General features: G+C 46.1%; 1 protein-coding gene across 3 annotated transcripts in view; it reads right to left on the reverse strand.

Moving 5' to 3' along the window:
* Positions 1-5,387: 5,387 nt before the first annotated feature.
* LOC142834273 (protein DDI1 homolog 2) overlaps positions 5,388-27,222 on the reverse strand; it is a 43,666-nt gene continuing 21,831 nt past the window's right edge. The window contains exons 6-10 of one of the 3 annotated variants that reach the window (XM_075946571.1): positions 22,851-22,979; positions 21,729-21,832; positions 18,595-18,784; positions 15,677-15,739; positions 5,388-13,343 (exon numbers count right to left, since the gene is read on the reverse strand). In XM_075946571.1, the coding sequence (XP_075802686.1) occupies positions 15,723-15,739; positions 18,595-18,784; positions 21,729-21,832; positions 22,851-22,979 (440 nt within the window). In that variant the 3' untranslated portion in view covers positions 5,388-13,343; positions 15,677-15,722. Of the gene's footprint in view, positions 13,344-15,676; positions 15,740-18,594; positions 18,785-21,728; positions 21,833-22,850; positions 22,980-27,222 lie in introns of those variants that run through there. The other 2 variants (XM_075946569.1, XM_075946570.1) reach the window with 2 other exon arrangements.

Here is a 27,222-nt window from a genome sequence, read left to right on the forward strand (position 1 = left end):
ACTTTGTATTAAATGCCCAGTTCCTTCGAATTTTAGCTAGTCAGTAAAATGGGTGGGTAGAAACCTCCTAGCTTACAAAGCCTTCAAGCAACTTCTTGCCATACGGCATGTGTGTGTGTGGGGGGGGTGCGTTTTTTTAAAACTTTAAAGTTTTTATCATTTTTACTTTATTTTATTTTATATGGGTGGGTTTCAGATAGGCACAGCTGTCACTGGCTTTGTGAGCCCATCTATGACACAACCCACTGGGGCCTTTGCGATGAGGAAATGGAGGCAGTATAACTGTGCTTATGAATTTACTCCTTTGTAACACGAGAGTCAGGGCTGGGCGTGCAGCACGGGGGGGTTAGAGCGTTCGTCTATACGGTAAGCTCGAGGACAATCAGAATTGTACAGAGAGACCCTGTCTCAAAAATAAAACAACTCTAAAGCAAGATACAGGAGAGAATTTTAGATTGCGTGATAAGGGGTCAGTCTAAGGAGAAGAAAGCCATGCAGGAAAGAGAGGCAGCTAGGATTTGGGTAAAGTAGCCACAGACCGCCAAGGGTGACGTTTGCACAAAGAACCGAGAGAAATGAGAAAAAGGAAGGAACGTGGGGTAAGTACATTTCAGGCTGAAGAATGAATGGCGGGGCCGGGCGGTGGTGGCGCACGCCTTTAATCCCAGCACTTGGGAGGCAGAGGCAGGCGGATCTCTGTGAGTTCGAGACCAGCCTGGTCTACAGAGCTAGTTCCAGGACAGGCTCCAAAACCACAGAGAAACCCCGTCTCGAAAAATAACAAAAAAAAAAAAAAAAAAGAATGAATGGCAGGGTGCTAAGGCTTTAAGGGGCAGGAAGGAGCAAGGGTGACTTATTCACATTCATGGCAGCCAGTGAAGCTTAGAGCTGGATCCAGGGAGGGAGCTGGCGGATGACAACTGAAGAGTAAAGGAGCCTTGGAGACCTTAAGAAGGTTCTGGCCTGCACTCTGAGGGAGGGGCTATTGGAGGCGTGGAGGAGGGCCATGTAGGACAGATCTGGGTCATGACCAGACTTGCGTGCTCTGAGGACTGAAGAGGGAAAACCATTCTAGGAGGGAGTGACTTCACAGATAAGAACAGGTCGCCAATGCCTCAGAACAAAGCAGCAGTATCTGGGAGCAATCTCACCCTCTTCTGAGCCATTTCTCTCTCTTCTGCTTGTGACGCCTTTTTCTGTTTCGAGAGCCTCACGGTGCTGAGCTTGGCCTCGGATTTGCTGTGTAGCCAAGGGTGGCTTTGAAACCCTGACGCTCCAGTCTCCACTTTGCCAGTGCTGAGAATGCAGGCATGTGCCAGCCCGCCCACTTGATGTGCTGGGATGAAACCCAGGGCCTGCGCTTGCCCATAGGCACTCTACCAGCCAAGCCCACATTTAACATGTACTTTTGGCATTTATTTATTTACTAACTTACTTATTTTTTTTTATTCATTCATTCATTTATTTTAGTTTTCCAAGACAGGGTTTTTTGTTTTTTGTTTTTTTTTTTTTTTTTTTGTAGCCCTGGCTGTCCTGGAACTCACTCTACAGACCAGGCTGGCCTCCAGCTCAGAGATCTGCCTGCTTCTACCTACAGAGTTCTGGGATTAAAAGTGTGTGCCACCACCATCAGGCACAAGTTTTCTAAAACTTAAAAAACAAGAACAAAACCCAAGGGGCTGGAGAGATGGCTCAGAGGTTAAGAGCATTGCCTGCTCTTCCAAAGGTCCTGAGTTCAATTCCCAGCAACCACATGGTGGCTCACAACCATCTGTAATGGGGTCTGGTGCCCTCCTCTGGCCTGCAGGCATACACACAGACAGAATATTGTATACATAATAAATAAGTAAATAAATAAATATTTAAAAAAAGGAACAAAACCCAAAACTATTTCATTGTATTTTTACTTAAATGGATGTCCCACCCTTTTCCCATTGTCTGCTCTCCAGCTGAATATGTGAGTTTCTGTCCTGGCCCTCTGACACGTACTCCCCTGACACAGCAAGTTTATAGTCTTGTTCTCTGCAACGCTGGGTATTTAGTGCTAAGCAAATACTCTCCTGCCTCAGCATTACAAAAACAAACCCAAAACACAGGGGCTGGGATTGCAGCTCAGTTGGTAGTGAGAGTACCAGTCCAGTAGGCAGGAGGCGCTGGGTTTGAGCTCATGCACTTGATAAAGTACGATGGTGCATACCTGTAATGCTAGCACTAAGGAGGTGGAGGCAGGGGGTTCACTCTCAGTTCCATCTCTTTCTTGGCCAGCCTAGGGTACAGAAGACCTGCTTAAAATGAGTGAATAAGTAAGCACATCACTTAGGAGCCTTAAAATAGAGATGGAAGGGTTTTGAGACTCCCAGGTGGTGTGGCACACTCCTTTAGGTCCAGCACTCGGGAGGCAGAGGCAGGCGGATTTCTGTGAGTTTGAGGTCATCTTGGTCTACAGAGCGAGTCCCAGGACAACCAGGACGCAGAGAAACCCTGTCTCGGAAAAAGTCAACCAACCAACCAACCGACCGACCAACCGACCGACCAAGAAAACTCAAGTCCAAACAGTTCTGCAGCCGGGGGGTGGTGGAACAGCCCGGTAATCCCAGCACTCGGGAGGCAGGAGCACAGGAGTCCAGCTCAAGGCCCTTCTCAGCTACACAGCCATGGTGAGGCCAGGATATGATTCATACAGCCCTATGTCAGAGAACAAAACACAGCGGGTCTCAATTGGGAGTCTCAGTTTCGGAGCAGAGCTGGGAGTCAAGTCTGCTACTCCCTGATCTGTGACAGAAATGGGGTTAAGTCAATTCCCAAGAGACTCTGTCGCTGTCTGACCTGGAATTTAGTGCAATCTTAATCCATGCTGGGGAAACAGGTGTGGAGACTTCACAGCTATGAGGCACTAGCTTCATTATATGTCGCTGGGATTTCTGTTGTGTGGCCAGGTGATTGTTTCTGTCCCCTCCCCTCCCCAGCTTGCCTTACTTCCACTATCTCAAGCAAAGTAAAGAACTGGGCGATTTAAGAACCCCATGGAGAAATCAGAGGTGGTGGTGCACACCTTTAATCCCAGCACTCAGAAAGTAGAGGCAGGCAGACCTTTATGAGTTCCAGGCCAGCCAGGGCTACACAGAGAAACCCTTTAAGACAGGGTTTTCAATGTCCTAGCTAGCTAAGTTGGCATGGGCCTTTAACCCTCAGCACTCAAGGGGCTGAGGCAGGATCAAGTTTGAAGCCAGCTTGGGGTATATGCCCATACCCTGGTATGTGCGCGCGCGCACACACACACACACACACACCACAGAATAAATGTAATGAAAGAATTACCCCCCCCCACACACACACAAAGCAAACACATAGATTATACTTCATAGCCTCTTTTTTTTTTTTTTTTCCGAGACAGGGTTTCCAGCCTGTCCTGGAACTAGCTCTTTTTTTTTTTTTAAGATTTATTTATTTATTATGTATACAACATTCTGCCTCCATGTATGCCCGCACGCCAGAGGAGGGCGCCAGATCTCAGTACAGATGGTTGTGAGCCACCATATGGTTGCTGGGAATTGAACTCAGGACCTCTGGAAGAGCAGCCAGTGCTCTTAACCTCTGAGCCATCTCTCCAGCCCCCTGGAACTAGCTCTTGTAGACCAGGCTGGTCTCGAACTCAGAGATCCGCCTGCCTCTGCCTCCCAAGTGCTGGGATTAAAGGCGTGCACCACTACCGCCCGGCCCCTCTTTTTTTTTAAACAAAATTATTTAACTTTATGTACATTGTTATGATTCCCTGAAACTGGAGTTACAGCTGTGAGCTGCCATTGGGTGCTGGGAAGTGAACCCAGGTCCTCTGGAAGAGCAGTCAGTGCTCTTAACCGAGCCACCTCTCCAACTCTATTTATTTATTGATTTATTCATTCTGGCTTTCGAGACAGGCTTTCTTACAGTCCTGGCTGTCCTAGAACTCTAGAACTCGCTCTGTAGACCAGGCTGGCCTGGTCTAACGCTTGGGCTTAAAGGCGAGTGCCACCACCTGGCTTCATAGCCCCTCTTAAAAGTCCGCTGTGGTCACATGACCCAGCAGCCACTGGCTTGACTTGAAATGAATGTAGGTCTGCAAGACATCACCAGCTTCTGCAAGCGCCACTTGGCATCTCATGTCTCTGAACCAGTGACCTCACACCTAAGAAGTGTGTTCTTTGCCGGCTATCAGCTAAGTGTCTTCCACGTGGCAACCTGTTCGATCCTTACAATCTGCCTCCTCTTGTCTAGGGTACGTGTGCGTATGTGAGCATGCACTTGTGGGTCAGAGGTCCCCGAGCCGCCTGGCCTTTTCTCATGTGGGCCCTGAGATATGAAGTCAGATCAGCATGCTTGTGAAGCACGCACTTTACCAATGGAGCCAACTTCCCCCCTTTTAAAAATAATTTATTTTATGTGCATTGGTTTGAAGGTATCAATTCCCCTGGAACTGGAGTTACAGCTGTGAGCTGCCATGCGGATGCTGCAATTGAACCCGGGAACTGTGGAAGAGCAGCCAGTGCTCTTAACTGCTGAACCATCTCTAAAGGTTTTTTTTTTTTTTTTTTTGCGAGGGCGGGGGTTGAGACAGGGTTACTGTGTAGCGGTTGGAGACTGTCGTGGAACTCCCTCTGTAGACCAGCTGGCCTGGAACTCCCAGAGATCCGCCTGCCTCTGCCTCCCGAGTGCTGGGATTAAAGGTGTGCATTCCCCCAGCCCTTTAAGTCTATTAACAGCAAAGCTGGACTATACCAAGCAGCGAGGCTCCGGTTCTCAACCCCCCACTTTTTTTTTTTTAAGATTTATTATGTATACAGTGTTTTGCTTGCATGTACACCTGCATGCCAGAAGGAGGCACCATTACAGATGGCTGTGAGCCACCGTGTGGGTACTGGGACTTGAACTCAGGATCTCTAGAAGAGCAGCCAGTGCTCTTAACCACTGAGCCATCTCTCCAGCCCATGCTGCGTCCCTTTAACACAGTTCAAGTTGTAGTGACCCCCAACCATAAAATTTTCATTGCTAGTTATTTCATAACTGTAATTTTGCTACGGTTATTAATCATAATGCAAATGTTTTCCCACGGCTTTGGGTGACCCCTATGAAAGGGTTGTTTGGTGCCCCAAAGGGTCGGAACCCACAGGCTGATACCCACTGTCATTGTTGTCTACTATTTTGTACCAACTGCATACAAGATGCTCATCTTAGATCCACAGGGAGCAGATCCCGAGCAACCTAAGTCAGCTTCGTGGCTGCTCATTCCTTCCGGAACACAGTGCAAGAAACATGGCCCCAGTACCTGGGCAGAAGTAATTTCAAAGGCCGGTAGGAAAAAGGGCTGGAGCGAAGAGCCATCTCAATTGAAAAGAACAGATCAAACACAGTTTCTTATGATAAAAACTTTATTATCTTAAATATCAAAGGTTTTACACATCACGTTTTCTTCAGAAAATTCCTATTAAAGAAGAAAAATAAAATAAAGTGTTTGGATTATTCAGGGCTGACTTATATTTCAAAGTGTGACCAATAAAAGGAAAAGAAAATCAAACTCAAAGGCATCTAGTGCGTTCAGCTGCAGACAGGTCCTAACCAGTGGCACGAGACCAACTCTGGGATGACTGAGTACAGTTCCCATAAATTCTGTTTCCCCTCTCAGAGCATGCGATGTGACTGGACCACTGGTAAGCAGATTGGGCCAACCAGCCTCACTTCAAGAAAAGCCAGGACACCTTGTGACACACAGGCACAAGATACAAAGCAGGCTTCCCAGTCACGGCCTGCCAAGTGGGGCAGGAAACCACTCAACAAGGCTCTGCTAGGTGTTGAAGCCACTGCCCAACTCACCATGAAGAGATCCGGATACAAATGCACAATTACTCTCAGGTGTGTGCAGAACAGATTCGATTTACACAAAGGATTCCCCTGGTGTCTGTTGCCAGAACTAAAGGTGTGCAGGGCAGGGAAGAACACGCGCAAGCACTGGGGTGAAATGGTGCGAGCCCACGTGTCTCCCAGGCTCTACGGTCCAGTCAAGGAGCCTGTAAACACAGATCTGGCTGGCTCACGAGAGAACACAGATCTACTCTTATTTAAGTCTGCAGGTTGTGGGCTACCAAATTCTAAGTACGACCACTGCCCATCACCTGAATAGGCCCAGGGAAAACGCCCCTTACCCAAATTAGCCACTCAAAACCGTCTTAGGTTGCTTACTTAGCACGGCTCTGTAAGAAGCAATCTGATCTTGCACTCCACGCCAACTCCTGATCTGTGGTTCAAACTTTGTAGGTAAAGAAACTCCTATGTTCTTGAGCTATTTTCTTGGTAATTTCCCTAGAGAGTGTCCTAAAACTTGACAGCCCCCACCACACTTCACACAGCCCCTCCTCACCAGTGCCCCAGTCTTAATTACTGGTTAACTTTTGGGTGTATTTCCTAACAACCACTAACACTCGACTCTCCTACGCTTCAGGAATGCACACGCTGGGCTATCTCAGAGGGTTGGAGAATGTCTTGCAGAGCAAAGCAACGCTGCCTGCCATCCCACCCGTCACCGACTACTCTTTCTGCTCTGCGTTTCCAGTTCCACACTGCACTCGGCCGCCTTAAATAGCACACCGCAGAGGCCTCTGCCGAGCTCTGCTCTCCCAGATGGTCGTGCCATGCTCACCAGAGGGTGGAGGGTGCCACACACCCACCCGAATCAGTGTGGCATCCATACTCAGGGAAGGAAAGGTAATTGATTCCTCTCCTGCCTGCTCCTTTCTGGTCAACAGCATTACACATTGATCCCTCAGCATCTTTTCAGTTATTTCTACTAAATTTTCAAACTATTTTTTCTTTGCAGTGCTGGGGTGGGGGTCACACCCAGGGCCTTGTACATGCCAGGCAAGTGTTCTACCAAAACCCTCCCCCCACTTTTTGGAGACAAGGTTTCACGTAACCAAAGCTGAAACTCAAGATGTAGCCAAGAATGACCTTGAACTTCTGATCCTCTCGCCTCTACTTCTCCAGGCTGGGGTTACCTGCACATGCCGCACCCGGGTCACGCAGTGTCCAGGCTGGACTGAGGCTTCCCGCAGTTAGGCAAGCGCTCTACCCATCACCAATGGGCTACATTCCCCCACATCCCCAATCCATTTTTTATTTTCACTCATTTTGAGACAGTTTCTCCCCATAGCCCTGACTGGCCTTGCATTTACAGCTTAAAGGTGTGTGTCACCGCATCCAGCCCCTAATTGTTTAAACAAAACAATCAAAACTAAACATTTTAAATATAACTCTAGGTTTACAGCATCCAATTCCATTGTGGCCTTGATTTTTTTTCCAGTCAGTTCTAAATTACAACCAAGTATATTTAAAAATGAAAGCAGGCTACCCAGACATTATAAAATGTGCCTATAACCTCTTAATCCCATCTGCTTGAGGATTACTAGTTCAAGGTCAACCTGAGCTACATTAAATCTCTTCTCGAAAACAAAAGCATGCCAATAGGTAAAAACAGATCTTAGTTGAACCTTGCCTCATGTCTCTCCCAGACTGAAGGCTTCTAAGGCCAGGCTCCAGTCTGGGTCAGGAGCTGCTGAGCTCCCAGGCTTCAGGGCTACTCAATGTTTGATGATCAATGGGCTCTTGCCCATACTGCACAGCCTGATAGGAGGAACTGACTTCTTATCTAGAATGTAGTAAGATTTGATTTCTCTTAAAAGCACAAAATACATAACAGAAAACCTCTGAAACACGGAGAAACCATTTTTGGTATACAGGATGCAGAAACTCCTATCTGGGGAGACCTAATGTTTGATGCAGGGTAAGAATGAATCAAAGTGGCAACAAGCCAGAGACCACACCCTGTGGCCAGCCCTCTCCTGGAGAGCTGCCCCTCTGACTTCTCCCTGATACTCCCAAGATGTGATGCTTCTGCTAGTCAAAAACAATTAAGGCACAAAAGAAAAGCAAGTGCATCCAAGGCTCACCAAGTCCCTCCTGCGGCTCTGCCAACAGTCAGGGGATTAGGCGAAGCAAGCAAGGGAGCTCACTCAGTGCCAGCCCTCAGGCACTGTCAAAGAGGAACTCATTCCCAGGAAACACAAAACTTCATTCTCCAGGAGGGAAGTATATGGTGACCTTTGTCTTTCTAGTCAGCCACAGGCTCCTGCATCACCAACATCAGCTTTTCCTTTTCTGTTTTGGTAGTAAGGATCAAACCTGGACCTCACATGCTATGCAGGAGTTCTCCCAGTAAGCCCCGCAGCACTACGAATGATACACTAGCCAGTTCAGCCACATCGGTCACGCTCATCACAGGTAGCAATCGGAATGCACTGAGTGAAAAGGGCATGGTGGTGTGAGCCTATAATCCCAGCATTCTAGAGGCTGAGGCAGAAGAACTGCCATGAGTTTGAGGCCAGCCTGGGCTATGGCAAGATCCTATCTCAAAACAAACAAACAAACAAACAAAAAAAAACAAACCCAAAAGAACAACGACGAAAAACATACAACAAGGAAGGGAGATTTGCCTTGACTCTCCTGCATAGCTATTTGCAAGGCAGTTTACTATATACACGGTAGGAAGAAAAGCCGCCAGATGTGCAGGCATCTGTAGACACAGAAGCTGCTTTTCAACCTACGCAAAATATTTGTCAATCACCTTCTATATGATAGCTTACATATTTATTTATAGACATGAGCTGAAAAGTTGAAACAAATTCTTATGGCTTTCGCTAAAGACAGAAAGCTGTAGAGAGGGACGAACAGGCAGATACTACACAAGCTGGTTATGAAATCATTCCTCTTGCCAGAGAAATGCTTTGGGTAGACACCGCAGTCAGAGGGGCTGGGATCTTCACCACCGACTCAAGCTTCCGTGCCAAACAACTGGTCTTCTCGTCACCTACCAACCTGGAGCCCGAACTGTGGGATGAAGGCTTACGGCGGTCTAAAGGCCTGAACTAGCACATCCGAAGGGCCAAAGCTCCAGCTGCAGCTGTGCTGTCTGGTTACCAAGCCCCTTCTGCACACCAGCTTCAGCACAAGTCTTTGGTGCATAAATGGAGATGAGAACTGGAGGTAAGTGCCGACGATGTTTGGTAAAGGAGTTGCCCCTTGTGGCTATGGCTGTAGTCCGACATGCTCGACACCAGGATGCACGATGGGGTCTAACACTGGGGAGTCAGCTGAGTGAGATCTGACAATGAAGGTCCACTGGGGTCACATCCTTTCATGGCCCCTGTTCTATGACTGCTCAATTGAATTAAGTCAGTCAATTCCTAACTTTACTTTTCTACTAATGTCAGACAAAAGATCCCCCCCCCCCTTCTGTTTTTAGACAGGATTTCACTAATGTAGCTCTGGGTGGCCTTGAACTCGCAGAGATCTGCCTGCTTCCTGGGGTTAAAGGTATACGCCAGCATGCCTGGTCTTTTATTTATTCTTGACAAGAGTTTAAAACTCAAAAGTAACTATGCTGAAAAGAAAGTAATGACCTAAAGGAACGAAGTATTTGGCGAGTGAGCTAAGCTTCGTCCAAGGATTCCGAAGGACCATCTGGTCTATTAGCTTGCTTCTAAAAACGAACATACATGTAGAGTCATTAAAAACTACCGTAGTGAAATCTTCTCCAGACCGGTATCTGACACCGCCTAGGGCTCTCTCCCATCATCTGTTTTAAAAAATCAGTGGCCAAACCACTGGTCTTGCACGCCAGTTCCTCTGTTCAGAAGGCCTTCTGGGGTGCGGGGGAGGGGGGTAGTAGTGGCTGTCTGCCATCAGTACCTTCTCTACAAACCCCACCCTGTAGCCCCAAAGATTTGTAACCCTAAAATATACCTCCACCCCCTGAAAGCAAACACCAGGCCTCAGTGTGCTACTCCGGGCAAGAGCCTCCTGGGAGCAGGTTCCCAGTGTCACACACTTATCTTTGGTGCGACAAGCAAAGGGCGGACAGGCTGTGCTTGTCTGAAACAAAGAACTTCTCGGCTAGCCTGATGTTGAGTGCCTAATGGAGAAAGGAAACCACAAGGCCATCCAGCAACCACTTCCAAACTCCAGAAAGGGTCGTGATACTGTGTGACTGCCATCGTGTCGCTGGAGTGAGTCTCGGCGCACAAGCAGCGTGGCAGAAAGAAATGGACCAGAGAACAGACCCCTGTAAGTGCCCTGAAGTTTCACCAACTCCTGAGATATGAACCCATCTGTGCTCAATGACTTCAATTCTGATGGAAAGAACAAGCTTGAGAGAGAGAGGAGAAGAGAGAGGTGGACTTTAGACACAAATCAGTTAGTGCTAAGTCCAGAAACCGATTCCAAACTCTTACTAGGAACCAGGAGATAGCCTCAAGATCCTTTTCAGGAAAAGCAAGATTCCAGATTCCTGCCAGACATCTGAGACAACAGTTTATGTTCCAGGAAAGGATGCCTTCAGCCCTGTCCGGAGGGATTATTGCACAGTGGGGCCCACAGGACGACCTACAAGGCGAGAACTTACACTAAAAAGGCCACGGTAAACGCATCTCCGCGTTCCGCCCCACTCTAACTCAACATGGTGAACACAAACATGGATCCTGCTTAGAAAAGAAACTCCTGAGGAAAGAAAGGGATGGGAACTGTACCAAGGCCACCGTCGTCAGAACTTCGGTTGTACCCACTGCCATGAAGGACACTCACAGAATGACCAGTCTAAGCACCAAGAGGACCAGGGACGAAGGTTCTAACTCAGTCTTGCTCAGCTCAGAGTGAGCATGGGAAGACCTTCCCAGCAGGTGTGTTTCAGAAGCTAGGCTCCTGGCAGCTGACCATTGGCCACTGAGGGCTGGGGTGTCAGTGAGATGCCCCAAGTCCTATATCTAGTACATTCCAGTGTTTTATCTCTTACTCACAGTCCTTGGCATTTGCAAATGGAATTATGATCAGTTTTCCTCCTTCCCTTTTTTAATACAAGTAGCACCATGTTTCATTCTAATGTGAATCCCCCATGCCCCACCCACCGTCATAAAGGTATCTGGCAATCAATCCATGCAGCAGTCTATGACGCACAAGACAGCCCAAGTTTTAAGCCCTCCCGCTCACCCTATTTAAATGTCAACCCTGAGCACACAAACCAAAACATACAACTCCAGGAGTTATGGAATTCTTCTCCAGCTTCCTGTTACAAGCCACATTCTGCACACAGCACAGCCAGAGCCAGGAGCGGCTGGCCTGTTCCTAGCTGCAAGGGTGGCAGGGTTCGTGTGGCTCCTGCTTTCAAAGCATTCACTCATCTAAAATGGGATGCTATACACAAAACCATCTGTTTTATTACAGAATACATCATCTTAATGAGAATAAAAAGCTTTTGTATGCACATACTGCCAAGACATTTTAAAAGGCCCAAATTTTAAACAAGTAAAAAGACAAATTCATCAGACAAAAGATCATAAATTACTTTGGCCGGGGAAAAAAAATCTGGCTCAACATTTTGCTTGCGGGTTGGTTTCTACATATACTGTGTATGTATGTGGTGAGTGTGTCTGTGTGGAGAGAGCTTTCACAGAGGGAATGGGGTACGGTCTAGCCGCTTTCCCACAATTACGTAGGGACTACAATGTTCTTTGCTAGCAAAACAAGAAGTGCGAGGTCTGCATTCCCACCAACTCGATGCAAAGCCCCAAGGGCTTCCTGCAGAGTGAAGCCGGCACCGAGAATCCGGTTAACATCTGCAGTGGGAAAGATGAAGGGTGGAAGAGAAGACAAGGGCTGTGTGGCAGGTGGGTCCAATCCATGGGAGGGCGGCGCAGCTCCAGGGCAAACACTGCTGGTCTCCGGCCCGTCTGTGCCTGGATTCTGCACGTGCTCGGAAGGCTGACTGGGGGTACCCTCCTCACCTGCTGCAAATGTGGGAGAAATTTTCACATCTGAGGTGCAATGTGGCTGATCAGATGGTTTAGCTGAGGTTATGGCGACAGAACAGCTCTTCCTGACTGACTCCCTTGGTCTGGGGACACCTTCTTTGCCAGGTAACAAGCCATTACCCAGACCCCTGAAGCTAGTGTACGCTTCATGCTCTATGCCAAGACAAGGTGTGGTGCCTATGATTTCTGTCTTCTCTGATTCAGAGGTGGCCTGGTGACAGGAGACTTGTGGATACTGGTCACTAGGGGTCGAATTCTCACTCTGGGCCCCCCTTCGGGAAAGGTCCAAAATACCTGTTTGGCTCTCAGCTTGCATCTCTGACCGACAGTTAGCATCTTCAGGTGCATTTTCTGAAGCTGGCTTACAGCTAATGACCAAAAGATGATGCAGTTCTTTCAAGGCCACTGTGACAGATGAACAAAATTCTTCGGCTGCCTCCACAGAGGGCTGACCGTGGTCACTCAGAGGGGAAGAGGAAGCGCTGCTTGCTTTGCTATCCATCGCAGACACTTCAACATTATCTTCTGGGGGCTGCAAATCCCAAGCGGAGACGGAATGTTCCATGCTTTCAGGTGAGGGGCTGCAGTGTACTGCTTCCACTTCCATCAAGGGATTATCGGAAGTAAGATGTGGTGCACCAGGGCTCCTGATGCTGGCATCCTGCCTGCCCATGAAGCTGCACACGGCAGTCAGAGACCGTTCAATTGTATCCACGTCCATCAGGGTTTCTGGGCATGAGCAGCTATAGTGCCCTGAAGCTACAAGACTTTTCTCTGTATCTGGAAGATGAGCATTTGTCTGTAGTTCATCTCCTTTCATCACAGCTTCCAAACTGACAATGTTTTCTTGGTCCTGTTGATTTTCTTTTGTGTCACAGGGACATTGTTGGTCATGTGGGGCACTCTGCTGACCGTTCCCTCTGTGTGGTTCTCTGGGTTGCTGAGGGCCATTCACTTGACCTGGGTTCTGATTTTCTGGATGCCAACTCTTTTCTTCCACAAATCCCTGTGGCTCATACACTCCAGTAGTTGTGAGAGATAAACTAGTGTCCTGTCTGGTGTGGAGATAAACTCTGAGGCCCTGGGTTCCTCCAACAGCAAACTTCTCTGGATTATCTGCAACAAATGCTTCTTCGGATGAATTATGCAAAGGCATAGCTGGATTCTGGTCTGGTGGGGAAGAGAGATCAGGAAGGCCCTGGAGAGGAGGAGGATCTGTTTTCGGAGAGTTTGTCTGGAATTCAGCCGAAGCCTTCACAGCCTCCATAGCTATAGGTTCAATGCTATTGGGGTCACTGGGCTTGATGGCGCAAACTGAAGCAGAGACAGAGCGAGCAAGACTCGTGGGGCTACCAACCTCAGGACTCTGCCCTGAAGAAGGGGCTGGATGGTTGAACCCATCTGAAGTCAGCAATGATGACATTCCCAGTGAGGTAGATTCTTTACTGCTTTTCTCTGTTTTTTTTTTTTTTTTTAAGGTAAAGAAAAAGAAAAAAAGAAAAGTTAGACCACTAAATTCTTTGATAAGAATGAAATCTCAATAGAATAAAAGCAGGTCTTTTAATTTAGGTCTGTCATGCAAACATAAGGCTAAAAAAATACGAATCTTTCTGATAAATGAGTTAGCATCATTGAACCTGAACTGAGTATGTCTCTAATAAACATTACTAAATTCCATACATAAAACAACCGTCAGCATGCACTTCATAACGGCTGTGTCAGTGTTCACACTACAAATGCTTACCTAAGCGTGTATTTATTGCAGGCAGGGTCTCACTATGTAGCCTGAGCTGGCCTGACCCTGGAATGCTGGCTGCTGGGAGTGTCCCATCATGTCAAACAGGCATGGTTGCTTATTTATTGCTGGGGAATTTTGCATTCTCATTGAGTTCTTTTCCCTTCTTATATTTAAGGGGGGGGGGGCGGGCAATGAGCCTTGAACTATCAGTGATCCTCACATGCCAGCCTCCTGGGGGCTGGAATTATACAGCATGGGCCACCACACTGCCTCCAGTGCACTTTCTTATGTTTCAAGTGTGAGCCTAAGTGACACAGAAGAAATCCAAAAGCAAGTATGCTAGGGACAGAGTGGGGGCAACCAAGAGAGATGGGGTTTACATGCCTAGAGATCCCTAGAAAATAAAGAATAATGGATTTCATTTCTAGCCAAGCTTCTAGAACATCAAAGCAAAAAACAAAACAAGATGAAGCAGACAAAATTTTATTCATCTGATTAAACACTATAATTATTTATTCATTCAATCTTGAGGCTAGATTTCATGTCTCCCAGGCTGGCCTCTGACTTGATGTAGAAGTCTGATCCTCCCGGTTCTGGAATTATGGGTGTGCATCACTGTTCCCAGTTTATGTGGTGCTTTATGCACGCCAGGGAGGCACTGTTTCTCTAGCCCTATAATGCAGTTCTGTCCGGTCTGACTTACAGCAAGCACTCCACCTGCTTCAGACTAAGCGGGCATTACAACACACACTAACTAGCACAACTGGCTTCCAAACACTGCAGAGAGCAGTTAGGATTCCAAGGCCAGACACTCTATCTTTTTTCTGGGTTGAGACAGGATTTCTTTTTTTTTCCTTTTTATTTATTTATTTTTAAGAAGATTTATTGCTCTTCACATAAGCCTTTATGTCAGAAGAGGGCATCAGATCCCACTAGATAGATGGTTGTGAGCCACCATGTGGTTGCTGGGAACCGAACTCAGGAGAACTCTGGAAAGGCAGCCCATGCTCTTAACCTCTGAGCCATCTCTCAGGCCCCAAGACAGGATTTCTTATGTAGTCATTTGTCCTGGAGCTTACTATGTAGACCAGGACCTCGAACTCACAGAGATCAGCCTGCCTCTGCCTCCCAAGTGCTGGGATTAAAGGCGCGTGACACACTGCCTGGCTGAGACTTTATACTCTAAGAGCAGCTGTGTGTCATCCTTCTGAGACCACAACAGTTAGTGCAACAGGGGAATTAGAAACAGAGAGAGAATGAGAATGAAATGCTATGAGTCCAATCACAACCAGCCTCCAAACCCTTGTTATTATCAAAGCTGTTCCAGATAAAATCGGTGAACATACTCAGACGGACACAGCCCTGCCGACAGCACAGAAGTGGCAGCAGTTGCCTTCTACAGTCATGTCAGGCCAAAGCAGAAGACGAGGCCAAGTATCAGTTCTTACCATTTGAGGAAAAAAAAATTAAGTTCTGCTAACAATTTTCCTCCCAAGTAAGTTTCACTACACAGTCCAGGCTGGTGGGTCTTAAGCCTTGGATCCTCTTGTCTCAACTTCCTAAGAAGGGGATGCCGGAGGCACTACCATGCCCTGCCCACCCATTACTATGACTCTGGGTAAGTCATCTGGCTCAAGTTTCCATTTCTGCTCAATAAGATGAAAACTCTGTCCTATAAACTTCCAATGTACAAGGATTTCCAGCTTTTCAAAGCAAAATGGCTTGAGACATCTAAAAAATCATCTGCAACAAGCTGCCATAATGCCGACAGTCTTGACTCGGTGTCCTCAACTGTCAGAGGTGGCGGGTACATAGTATCTTCACTAAGACTCTCTCCTAGACGGTTCCCATAAACACTACGTTCTAAACAAGAATTTAAGCCTACATGTACATGCCAACATACATAAAAGTGTACATACAGGCTAGTTGTAACAAGATTGAACAGGGAGAAACAGAGATGGCAAGTCTTGAGTTTCCAAAATGGTTCCAGACAGAGACTGTTCAGAGCACAGGACAACTGGATGGAAGGTAATGTGGTGTCTATAAATACCTGGTCTGGGGCCCACTCCAGCTGCAGCACACACACACTACATGCATCATGGCTTCTGACGCTCTGTTTGGATTAGGAAACAGACAAGCAAACGTGGGTTAAGAACGCAGAACCACACAGCATGCAGGGCTGTAGTCTTCAATCCTTCCCATCCTTAAAATGAGGAGCGAGGAGTCCATGTTGAGGGATGTTTCCACAGCCTGGGCATCCCAAAGACTTGCTGGTTGCTTCAATTCTCTCCAAATACAACCAACAAGGTTTCTATATCAACAGATTTTTAACTGTACTTGGAAAGAAATTATTTCACAGCTCTGCACAGATGTAGGAGGCAAAGTCAATCCATCAGAAGAGCTGCCTGACGGCCACCTAGAAGGATCAGTGGGCAGGGTAGAAGCTTTCCAACTAACTGCTCAACAGTTCTATTTTTCTGTTTTGAGACAAGGTATGGCTATGTAGCCCAGACTGACCTAGAACTTGACATTTCAAGCGTGGGCTTATAGGCAGGTGCCAGCACACCTGTCTCTCACTCATTTTCTGAAGACAAACCGAGAGTGGCTAAATCCCTGATGCTGCCTTCTTCACAGTTAACCAGCATACAGACATGCCAGACAGCTCCTATAGTCAGTCTGTAGATGGATACAGAGGGTAAAGATATCTTGATAATTTTCTAGAGATAAACAACTTCCTGGAAATACTTCCACATATCATGTAAAGAATCATGATTTTAATGATCCAAAGCAGTCGATTCTCCTAATAAATCAAGTCTAACTTTGCAGAATCACACCGTTAGAACACTACAAAAATCAACACAGGTTACGTGTGTTAGTAGCAAGGGTTCCATGGATCGGTGGTTTCTAAAACTGGTCTGTGCTTTTCTTTGCTGATGCTGAAAAGGTGGCAGTTACTTTAGTACCCTGAACATGATGCGCACTTCAGAAGGTTAAGTGTTACTGACCGGGTTAGGATACGGCTGCCATCAGTTAATGTTTCTCTAATTACGTGGCTGTGTGGGGAAATGCTATCTTAAAATGTCGGCAGCCTGTCGAAATTGCCAAATTGCCGTCCATAGGCTAAGGAGGTGGATGAGCTCACTGGCACTGACCCTCCAGGAAGATTAAAATGATTGTTGGTAACTCCAAACTCTCCTTCCTTCCAAAAAATACCTCGGTTGCAACCAAAATCCTACTTTCCACATAGTGAAGTGGGACCACACAATGACCAAGGCCAACCTGGAAGTTCCATCAGCTACACGATCCAGAGGTTTAAGGCTACATGCGTACACGTGCTCTAGGGAAACATAGCAAAACTTTACTTTTCTTTTGGTTTTTCGAGACAAGGTTTCTCTGTGTAGCTTTAGAGCCTGACTTGGAACTAGCTCTTGTAGACCAGGCTGATCTCGAACTCGGAGATCCACCTATCTCTGCCTCCCGAGTGCTGGGATTATAGGCGTGTGCCAACACCGCCCGGATACATAACAAAGCTTTTCAAACATTATATTATCTCTTTCTTGGGCAGAAAGTTATTCCATGAGTTCATAATTCTCATGCACTCTACCACAAAGATGGCCACATTGATAAATAATCCTGACCAAGACTTCAAGACAATTCACTTAAAAGTGAAATCTTTTCAGTTTTTGGAAAATGCACATGAGTCACTGTTCTGTTAATAGATGGGGAATTTCAGGGAAGTTGTCTTCATCCATTTTCCTCAGAAGACTCATCTTTCTTCATATTCAGAAGGCATTAGGGGAACCTGGATTCAAAGCACTGCTATGTGGCCTTAGTCTGAGACCTCAGCAAGCATAAGTGCTACAATTGATTAAAGTAAGATTACACTTGTCACTGGTTCTTCTTTGGAGGCAGCACTTTTGGTGAACATTTTCACTCTTTAGTCATAGTGATAATGCCTTCCTTCAAATCAATAAACGTGCTGAGAAAGGAAATGCATTTCCAGGGATACTGCTGCTCTGAAAGTGTATGCTTCCTGTAGAACTCTTTAAGAACAAAACAGGATGCTTTAAAGCACCAAAGCAAAGAATGACCTAACCTTGAACACGGCACTGGATCCTGGTTCCAACATGGCCTGAACTCACATAGGTAGAGATCAGCTTTGCTTCCTGAGTCGTGCTGGGATTAAGGCTTCTCTAGTTGTTGTTGTTTTGACCTGAACTTGTGATTCTTCTGCCTCAGTATCGGACTGCTACTATTACAGGTATATGCCATTATACCTAAATTCTTTTTTCTCTTTTCAGTTTTCCAAGATAGGTTTCTCTGTGTAACAGTCAGAGCTATCCTGGAACTTGCTCTGTAGACCAGGATGGCCTCCAACTCACAGAGATCCACTTGCCTCTGCCTCCAGGAGTGCAAGGATAAAAGGTGTGTGCCATCACGCCCAGCTTCCTAGGTTCTTTTTCTTGATCTGCTGAAATAGGAATCCTTTTACTATGATGGCACCTATTTGTGGGCATGGACAGGTCAGAGCATAACTGTGGAGTAGGTGTTCTCCTTCAACCTTCACATGCGCTCTGGTTTCTAGGCTTCCGTGGCAAGTGTCTTTAGCTGCCGAGCTATAGCAATGCAAACCCCTGTCCATCCTCTCTCCTCCTTTTTGAGACAGGGTCTCAAATATCCAAACTAGCCTTCCATCAACTATCCCACCTTTACCTCCTGAGTGCTAGAATTTCAGGTGTGTACCACCTCATCCACTTTATGTGGTACCGGGGACTGAGCCCAGGGCTGCACGTGTGCTGGGCAAGTGCTCTACTTTCCAGCCCCAGGAGCTACTTTCTCACCACAGTATTAAGAGATGGAAAGAGGAGTAAGACAGAGAACACAACTACTGCTCAACAACGAGGTTCATTCCTAGGAAGGCCATCACCCCACTAACAACAGCACTATTCAGATGGTCAGCCCCAATACCTGCATCCTCTGCTGATTTTTGAATGGCTTCTGCTAATTCTTGGTCTGCAATCTCCTCTGGCCGTATGTCCTCTCGCCCAGTTCCATATGCCAAGCGGGCACACTCTGGTAGCTCCCCCTCAGGAAGGAAGGTGGTCTGTGAGCCTGTAGTGCCGATCACCAGTACATTTTTCTTCAAGTCAATCGAACACTTTGAAAGAAAAGCAAAGAAAAGCAGTAAATGAATCGAGTCTTAGCCCCACATTCAACCAATGAAGAACATGACCAGGAAAAGAGAAGGCTTAAACAGAAACACAAAGACACCCTTACTATACACCTGAAAGCAGCAATGTTTTACATCTGATTTGGAAGACAAAGTCTTGCTATGTAATCCAGAATGACCTCGATTCATGCTGTAGTCTAACAGCCTCCAACTCACCTTCCTCTTGCCTGTGTGCCTCTACATCTCCCTATATCGTTCTGATTTAGACAAGCCCATGAACCCAGTGTGTAGTGGAGGCTGGCCTCCAACTCCTGGTCCTTGTCTCTGCTTGGTCTCCTGTTTCTGCTGCTGCGTTGCATACTTCAGGCCAGCAAGCTCGTGAGCTTCTAGGCAGTTCTGTTTCCATGTCCTGTCTTGGGGTAGAAGCGCTGAGACTACAGATGTCACCAAACCCATCAAGGGCTCTGCGGATCAAGCCTGGGTAGCACTATAACCAAGTCATCTCCCTGTCCTCCTTTGTTTTTTTTTACTTTTTGAGAAAGCATCTATAATCCGGACCTTCCTTGACATCTTGATCCATCTGCCTGAGGCCAGGGGTGGGATTACAGGGGTACCGCCCACTACAGCCACTTCGCTTTATCCTTTTCCATGCGGCTTTCTTCCTTTTCCCCCCAAGACAGGTTTTCTCTGTGTAGCTTTGGAGCCTGTCCTAGAACTCACTCTGCAGACCAAAAAAAGTGTGCGCCACCACCGCCTGGCTCCCTGTGTGGTTTTTATTTCTACTTAAAATTGAACAGTTACCCATGTTTGATTTATGCCTGTAAAGTTAGAAAATACCAGTGTAGCCGGGCGGTGGTGGCGCGAGCCTTTAATCCCAGCACTTGGGAAGCAGAGGCAGGCAGATCTCTGTGAGTTCGAGACCAGCCTGGTCTACAAGAGCTAGCAAAACCACAGAGAAACCCTGTCTCGAAAAACCAAAAAAGAAAGAAAATACCAGTGTATGCTAACAGATAACAAGAAACTGACAAATAAACAACCCAGCTTCCATCTATCCAAATATATTCATTGCTTCTATTTAAAATGCTAAATTAATATAATACACATTATTTTTTAGGGCTTTTTGATTTTAGGGGCCTGGAACTAGAGAGTCTTTCATACACTAGGCAAGTGCTCTCTTGCTGACCTATGTTCTCAGGTGAAATATTTAAAATACAATGGTGTGAACGCACTGACTTTATTTAAAAACTCACAGTGGGATTCAGGCTATACTCAGTGGTACAGCACTTGCTTAGCAAAACAAACAACATGAACTACTGTGGTGTCTATGTCTATTACCCAGCAGACACTACCAGTGTTCTGCAAGGAGCATGGCAGATCTTAGTTAGGCATCAGATGAGGAATAAAGCATCATGACAAATTAATGTGTTGTCAGATAATTCTCCTTGAATGAACAAAGCATTTCTTTTTTTCTTTCTTTTTTTCTTTAAATATTTATTTATTTATGTAGTATACAATGTTCTGTCTATATGCCTACAGGCCAGAAGAGGGCACCAGACCTCATTACAGATGGTTGTGAGCCACCATGTGGTTGCTGGGAATTGAACTCAGGACCTTTGGAAGAGCAGGCAATGCTCTTAACCACTGAGCCATCTCTCCAGCCCCCTATTCTCTACTCTTTTAATCTCAATGTTCTGTCTACTGTTTAATTAACATCCAAGAGAAGTATGCACTAAACACCTGTAGGAAATCATTTTTTTAATATATTTATTTATTTACTCATTATGTATACAGTGTCTGTCTGCCTGTATGCCTGCAGGCCTGAAGAGGGCACCAGACCTCATTCCAGATGGTTGTGAGCCACCATGTGGTTGCCGGGAATTGAACTCGGGACCTTTGGAAGAGCAGGCAGTGCTCTCTTACCTTTAAGTGTACCACACATGCATGTGGTGCATACATTCTCATGAACAAAACACATAAGATAAAACTAAGCCTAAAAAAAATTTAAGGTAAAAATAACAAATAAAACTGCTATTATAATGTCAAAACAAACAAGATTTAGCTTATCCCTAGAGGTTTTACAAGTAGAGACCTGTGCTGTTGTTTTGAGACAGGGTTTCACTATGCAGCTCAGGCCTCACAAATACTTGGCTACCTCTCTGTTCTAGGTGCTAGGATCTAATCTAAGTGATAGGATCAAAGGCATGCACTACCACACCCAACTGACAGACTATCTGTAATGATACTCATCTCAACTCTACAGAACAGAATCTACCAAGGACATTTCCATGTTTGAAAAATATGCTTCTTGCCGGGCTATGGTGGCACACGCCTTTAATCCCAGCACTTGGGAGGCAGAGGCAGGCGGATCTCTGTGAGTTCGAGACCAGCCTGGTCTACAAGAGCTAGTTCCAGGACAGGCTCCAAAACCACAGAGAAACCCTGTCTCAAAAAACAAAAAAAAAAAAATATATTATATATATATATATATATATATGCTTCTTAATCTGTCAATCTATGCAACTAGCAGAATTGATGTAAATACTAGAGATACATAGCAAATCAGGCAGCTCAGGTATGATGGTACATGCGTATAATTCCAGGATCAAGAGGCAGAGGCAAGAACATGCAAGTTCAAGGCAGGTTTCTTTATACAGTGAGCTCTGGGCCTATCAGGCCTACACAACAAAACCCATAACCCTGGTGCAACAGTACACACCTATAACCTTAGCACTGGGGGAGTGGACATGGGAGGACCCCTGGAGTTGTTGTCTTACAGTCTAGTCAAATTGGTGAGCTCTGGGTTTAGTGAGAGACACCAGCTAAAACAAACACGGTGAGACAGACCAAGGAAGACATCTGCTGTCAACCTCTAGCCTCTATGTACTCATGTGTGTCCATGCATGTACACACACATACAAAAGCTCTTAATTACCTGATGTCGTTTAAGCATGTCCAGTCCCAGAAGCATGTCCATTGGCTGTTCTTCGAGTATGGAGAAGGAACATGCCAGGAAATCGCCTTCAATCTGAACCTGAGCTAAAGCATAAGAGGAGGAGATATTACTGATGCAGCTGCACAAGCCTGGGGCAGCAGTGGAGGAACCCATCACCTGCGCTGGGCTCCATGGGATCCGTCAAGCCAAGGACGACACAACAATGAAACAGGCTGGGAAGCAAATAAAGTATTCAGGGTAGGGCTACTGTTTTCAATACCTGGCTTTTCAAGAACCACTATCAGGACCCATGCTCAGCAGGTAATGAAAGCAAACATTTAGCAGATTAAAACACACACACACACACACACGCACACACGCACACACACACGCACACACACGCACACGACGGTAACAGTGAAATCAGCTCTCTGGTATAAATGGTTTACTGAGTATCTGTGAGTACACTATGTACATGGTTGCTAGGATGGAGCCCAAACCATACCTGACACATTTTGTATAAGTGTTTCCTAGAAAGCAATAGAACCAGCATATCTGCAACCTTTTAAAGTCAACCTTCACACAAGAAAAGGCTTCTCAATGCCTGTTAGAGCCAGTTTCTACTTTTCAAATCAGAAACACAAGTAAAGTCTGGCTTTGCTTGTGTCTCTTACTTCTTAGGTTAAAATTTATTTTACTAGGAGCTGGAGAGATGGCTTAGCAATTAAGAGAACTGGCTGCTCTTTCAGAAGACCCAGGTGCAATTCCAGCACTGACACGGCAGCTCATGTAAGTCCTGTTCCAGGAGGTCCAACAGCCTCATACAGACATACATTCAGGCAAAACACCAATGCACATGAAACAAAAAAAGATTATTTTACTAGGATTTCGTAGCGGTAAGAATTAGTGGCTGGTTGCTCTGCTTCTCTGATCATTCAGCTTTTATCCCCATATCTGACTCTAGATTTTTATTATTAAGACCAATTAGAATTTGAGCTACACCTGCTTGTTTGTATGTGTATAGCCACATCAACCAGAGGTGATTATGAAAGAACCTTAAAATTCAACCACCCTAAAAATTCCCTATCAGAAAGCAGCAAGCGTCTGCCTGCCTTCACTCACCTAGATGCACCCTTCCAATAATCTTCTGTGTGCCTACGCCTTTGGCTATGCCAGCCCACCGACGGTCCACCAGTCTCATGATGTTACACCTTTCTGCACAAGCCTGGCTCATAATAGTCATCTGGGCACCTGGAGGGAGAGAGAGATCAAACTGTAGAAATTATAACCCACATCTCCCTGCCTAGCTGCTCTTTGATTTATTCTTGAAAACCCTTGATGTTCCTCCTCCTGCCTCAACCCCCATGTTCTAGGATTGCAGATGTGCACCGACACCCCTGCTTAATTCAATTTCCATACCAGAATCTAAAATAGTACAAAAACCCAAGAGGTTTTTTTGTTTGTTTGTTTGTTTTTTGCAGTTTTTCGAGACAGGGTTTCTCTGTGGCTTTGGAACCTGTCCTGGAACTCGTTCTGTAGATCAAGCTGGCCTCGAACTCAGAGACCTGCCTGGCTCTGTTCTCCTGAGTGCTGAGATTATAGGCTTGTGCCACCTCCACCCAGCAAGAGTATGTTTTTAATGGAGTACCAGAATGACACTAAAAACTTTACCAGCAGAAAACAAACGCATCTGAAAGTGATCTAAAATTCAAATGGTGCTGTGTCCAGACAGCAATGTTAAGTTAAGCAGCACTCTACAGTTAGATCATGTCATCGTTTTGTTGTTGTTGTTTGCTTTTGTTTTGTTTTTGAGTTAGGGTCTCACTTCCTGTGTAGTCCAAAATTAGTCTTGAATATGTAATCGTCCTGACTCAGCCTTCTGGGATTACAAGTGTGTACTTCAGCACACAGACCCAAGTGATTTTTATTTGAAGCGATGGGACACTATGGCTCAAGAGCTAATAGAGCCTGCAGCTAGGAGTACAGCCCAGTGGGAGAGCACCTGCTTAACCTGGTTTGATCCTAGAGCCACTTTAGAAAAAGTTGGACATGGTGGCATATACTTTTTTTCTTTTTTAAATTTTATGTGCATTGGTGTTTGTCATGGGTGTCGGTTCCCCTAGAACTAGAATTATAGACAGTTGTGAGCTGAGAATTGAACCTGGATCCTCTGAAAGAACAGTCTTGACTTACTCTTAACCACTGAGCCATCTTTCCAGCCCCACCAGCACATACTTTTAATCCCAGCAGCAGATTAATCAGAGCAGGAAGATCTCTAGGAGTTTTCCAGTCTGGTCTACACAACTAGCTCCAGGCCATCCACGACTATACAGTGAGATCCCGTCTCACACAGCCCTCCCCAACCCCCGCCGGGTGGGTAGATGGGGACAAAAAACAGAAAAGTCCTTTACTTTTCCAAAAAAATAGAAATTAACCTACAATGGGTTTCCTCCCCTTGAAAGCTGAAGGCACGTAGGATAGTTTTGTTATGGCACAGGCCTCACTGCTACTCAAGCTGGAAACTCAGGATAGAGCTAAGGATTCTTTTGCTGCCACCGCCCTAGGTTCTAGGATTACAAACATGCTCTATGATGCTCCCGCTGAGTTACGCAGTGCTGGGTATCAAACTGAGGGCTCTGAGTGTGCTACACGGCAGCACATCACCACCTAGGGCACATCCCTAGCCTGACCTGAGGGTATTTTCTATCTCAGGCTGATATTTCTGTCATCTTTGTCTAGCCCTACCTCCGCCCTTGAATCCTGGTTTCATACACCTGTGTACTGGAAATCTCTAGCTCATCCCAAACCTCACTTTGGATTTCTCTATCTTTGTCAGTGACATGCCCTTCTGACCTTCTTACAACTATGGCACACTATAATGTTGACTCCTGCTGCCTTCACTGTGCCCTTAAAACTGTCCTGACCCCACAAATAAGGTCTCTGCAATGCCTGCTTTTCTGACCTCCTTTCTTCTTACCATAGCTACTAATCTGGCTTGCAGCCACCTCCCTCCTGAGTAGACTCTTCTCTGGCTTTGAACCTGTGCCATGCATACATAATTTAAAGCAAATATGACCCTCGAAGTTAAAGAATTTTTCCAGTTGATTCTGCCTGCGGTCATCCCAAACTATAACCTCCTTAAAATCATTTCTTTACTTATTCAATAACCCTTAAAGGGCCTCCCACCTTTTTAATTTTTTGAGACAAGGTTTCTCAACAGCCCTAGCTGTCCTAGAACTCACTCTGTAGACCAGGCTGGCCTTGAACTCAGATCCACATTCCTCTGCTTCCTGAGTGCTGGAATTACAGGCATGTGCCCAGCTAAGGTTCCCACTTTTTATAAGACAGTGTAAGTCACAATGCCCAGCATTGGACCCACTGCATCCTGTTGATCCAGAGCCTTACATTCTCCCACCTCCTGTTTCAAAGAGGTGAAACATAACCTCCTAACCCTAGCTTCAAACTCATTACAAAGCTGCTGATAGCCTTAAATTTCTAACTCTCCTGCTTCTCCTTCCCAAATGCTGGGATTAAGGTCTGTGCTACCACGCTCAATTTATAGAGTGCTGGATCTAACCCAGGCCCTCTCTCCCAGTACCCCAGCTCCACTCTCACTACACCTAGAAGCATTTCAAGGTGGGAGCAATTTGTCTCCTGTTCACTCTGGCCTCCTATAAAGGATCCTTTCCCTGTTCTCATTTATATGAGTCTTACCCTTGCTTAGGTCTGGCTGCAGACTCACCAACTAATTCTGTTGTCTCAATTCACTGTGTATGCATCGGTGAGCATTAAAAGCACCCATTCTCTGCGGGTACTAGCAGATCGTGGGCATGAGGAAGGTGACAATGGTAACTAGGGTATTACACTGGGTGGTCGTGTTTGTTTAGCAGGCAAGGCCCTGGATTTCGCTCTGACCATCACAAAAATACAAAAATCAAAATACTTATGAGGAAACTAAGATTCAAAAGGCCCAGAAAGAGTCTAGGAAGTCTGGAAAGAATTGTCCTCCTTGTCTCCACAAACTAATGTGGGAAAAACTGGCTTAGTTCATAACCCCAGTTTCTACTTGTGCAGCAGTTTGACAGTCACTTCTAGAGACTCACCCATGTACTCCAATAGGGGAAACTGGTCTCTACATCCAGCACACCCACCCAATGTGCATCTGCTTTAGCTCAGTGACAAAGGATTCTCTGGCATCAAGCGCAGCTGAGGCTGAATTCACTACCTCACCACCTGGGACAGAGGCTTGGCTTCCTTATCTGTAAAGCAGGGACACACCATGGCTCATAGAGATGTCTGAGGTTGAAGTATGATGGACGCAGTAAGATGTACTAAGCATCTAGCACAGAGCCTGGTGTACAGGAAGTGTTTAGTGTGCACTGGGGAGCTACGCATTTCTCTCTCATATGTCCTGTAGCTCTGACAGGAAGCCTTACCACTAAGCACTCAGCCAATGCACTGCATGCAGCACTAGACAGGCACCGTTCACTCATTTGGTTTTTCAAGGCAGGGTTTGCTCTGTAAACCATGTCGGCCTCCAACTCAGAGATCCACCTGCCTCTGCCTCCCTACTGTTGAAACCAAAGGCCTACACCACCACCGCCCAGCCAACATCTTTTTATTTTTAAGACTTATTTTTATCTACATGTATGTGTGCGTGTATGCTACACGCATTCAGGTGCCTTCAGAGGCCAGAAGAAGACACTGGATCCCCCAGAAACTACTTACAGGTTGTGAGCTGCCTAACCTGGGTGTTTAAAACCTATTTTTGGTTCTCTAGAAGGGCAGCAAGTGTTCTTAATCACTGAGATACCCATCTCTCCAGCATCATTAAAACACACATATCAGGGCTGGAGAGATGGCTCAGAGGTTAAGAGCATTGCCTGTTCTTCCAAAGGTCCTGAGTTCGATTCCCAGCAACCACATGGTGGCTCACAACCATCTGTGATGGGGTCTGGTGCCCTCTTCTGGCCTGCAGGCATATACACAGATAGAATATTGTATACATAATAAATAAATATTAAAAATTTAAAAAAACAAAAAAACACACACATATCAGCACACTGACTTCTGGGACTGTCCTAGTCTCAAGAGACAACCTCAATATGTGCTCGAGTGTTTGTGGATGTACCACAGGCAAGCGTCTCAACCTCAAGAGATGCCCAGAATTAAGATGAACGTGACCACTCAGGCGCACTCCCTTTAAAAGGAGTGTGACCACTCAGGTACATTCCCTTTACGCACTCACACTGAAGGATTTAAAATGCAGAGCTAGGGTTGGAGAGAAGGCTCAGCAGTTTAAGGCACTTATTGCTCTTGAGGAGAACAGGGGTGCAATTCCCAGCACCCATATGTAGCACCCAACTACCTATAACTATAGTTCCAGGGAATCTGACACGCTCTTCTGACCTGTGGCCACAGATATATTTGTAGGCCAACGTAAAAAGTCGTTTGACGGTGGTGGCGTACACCTTTAATCCCAACATTGGGGGGA

This window comes from Microtus pennsylvanicus, chromosome 13 (genome assembly GCF_037038515.1).
Source record: "Microtus pennsylvanicus isolate mMicPen1 chromosome 13, mMicPen1.hap1, whole genome shotgun sequence".
NCBI classification, from domain to species: Eukaryota; Metazoa; Chordata; class Mammalia; order Rodentia; family Cricetidae; genus Microtus; species Microtus pennsylvanicus.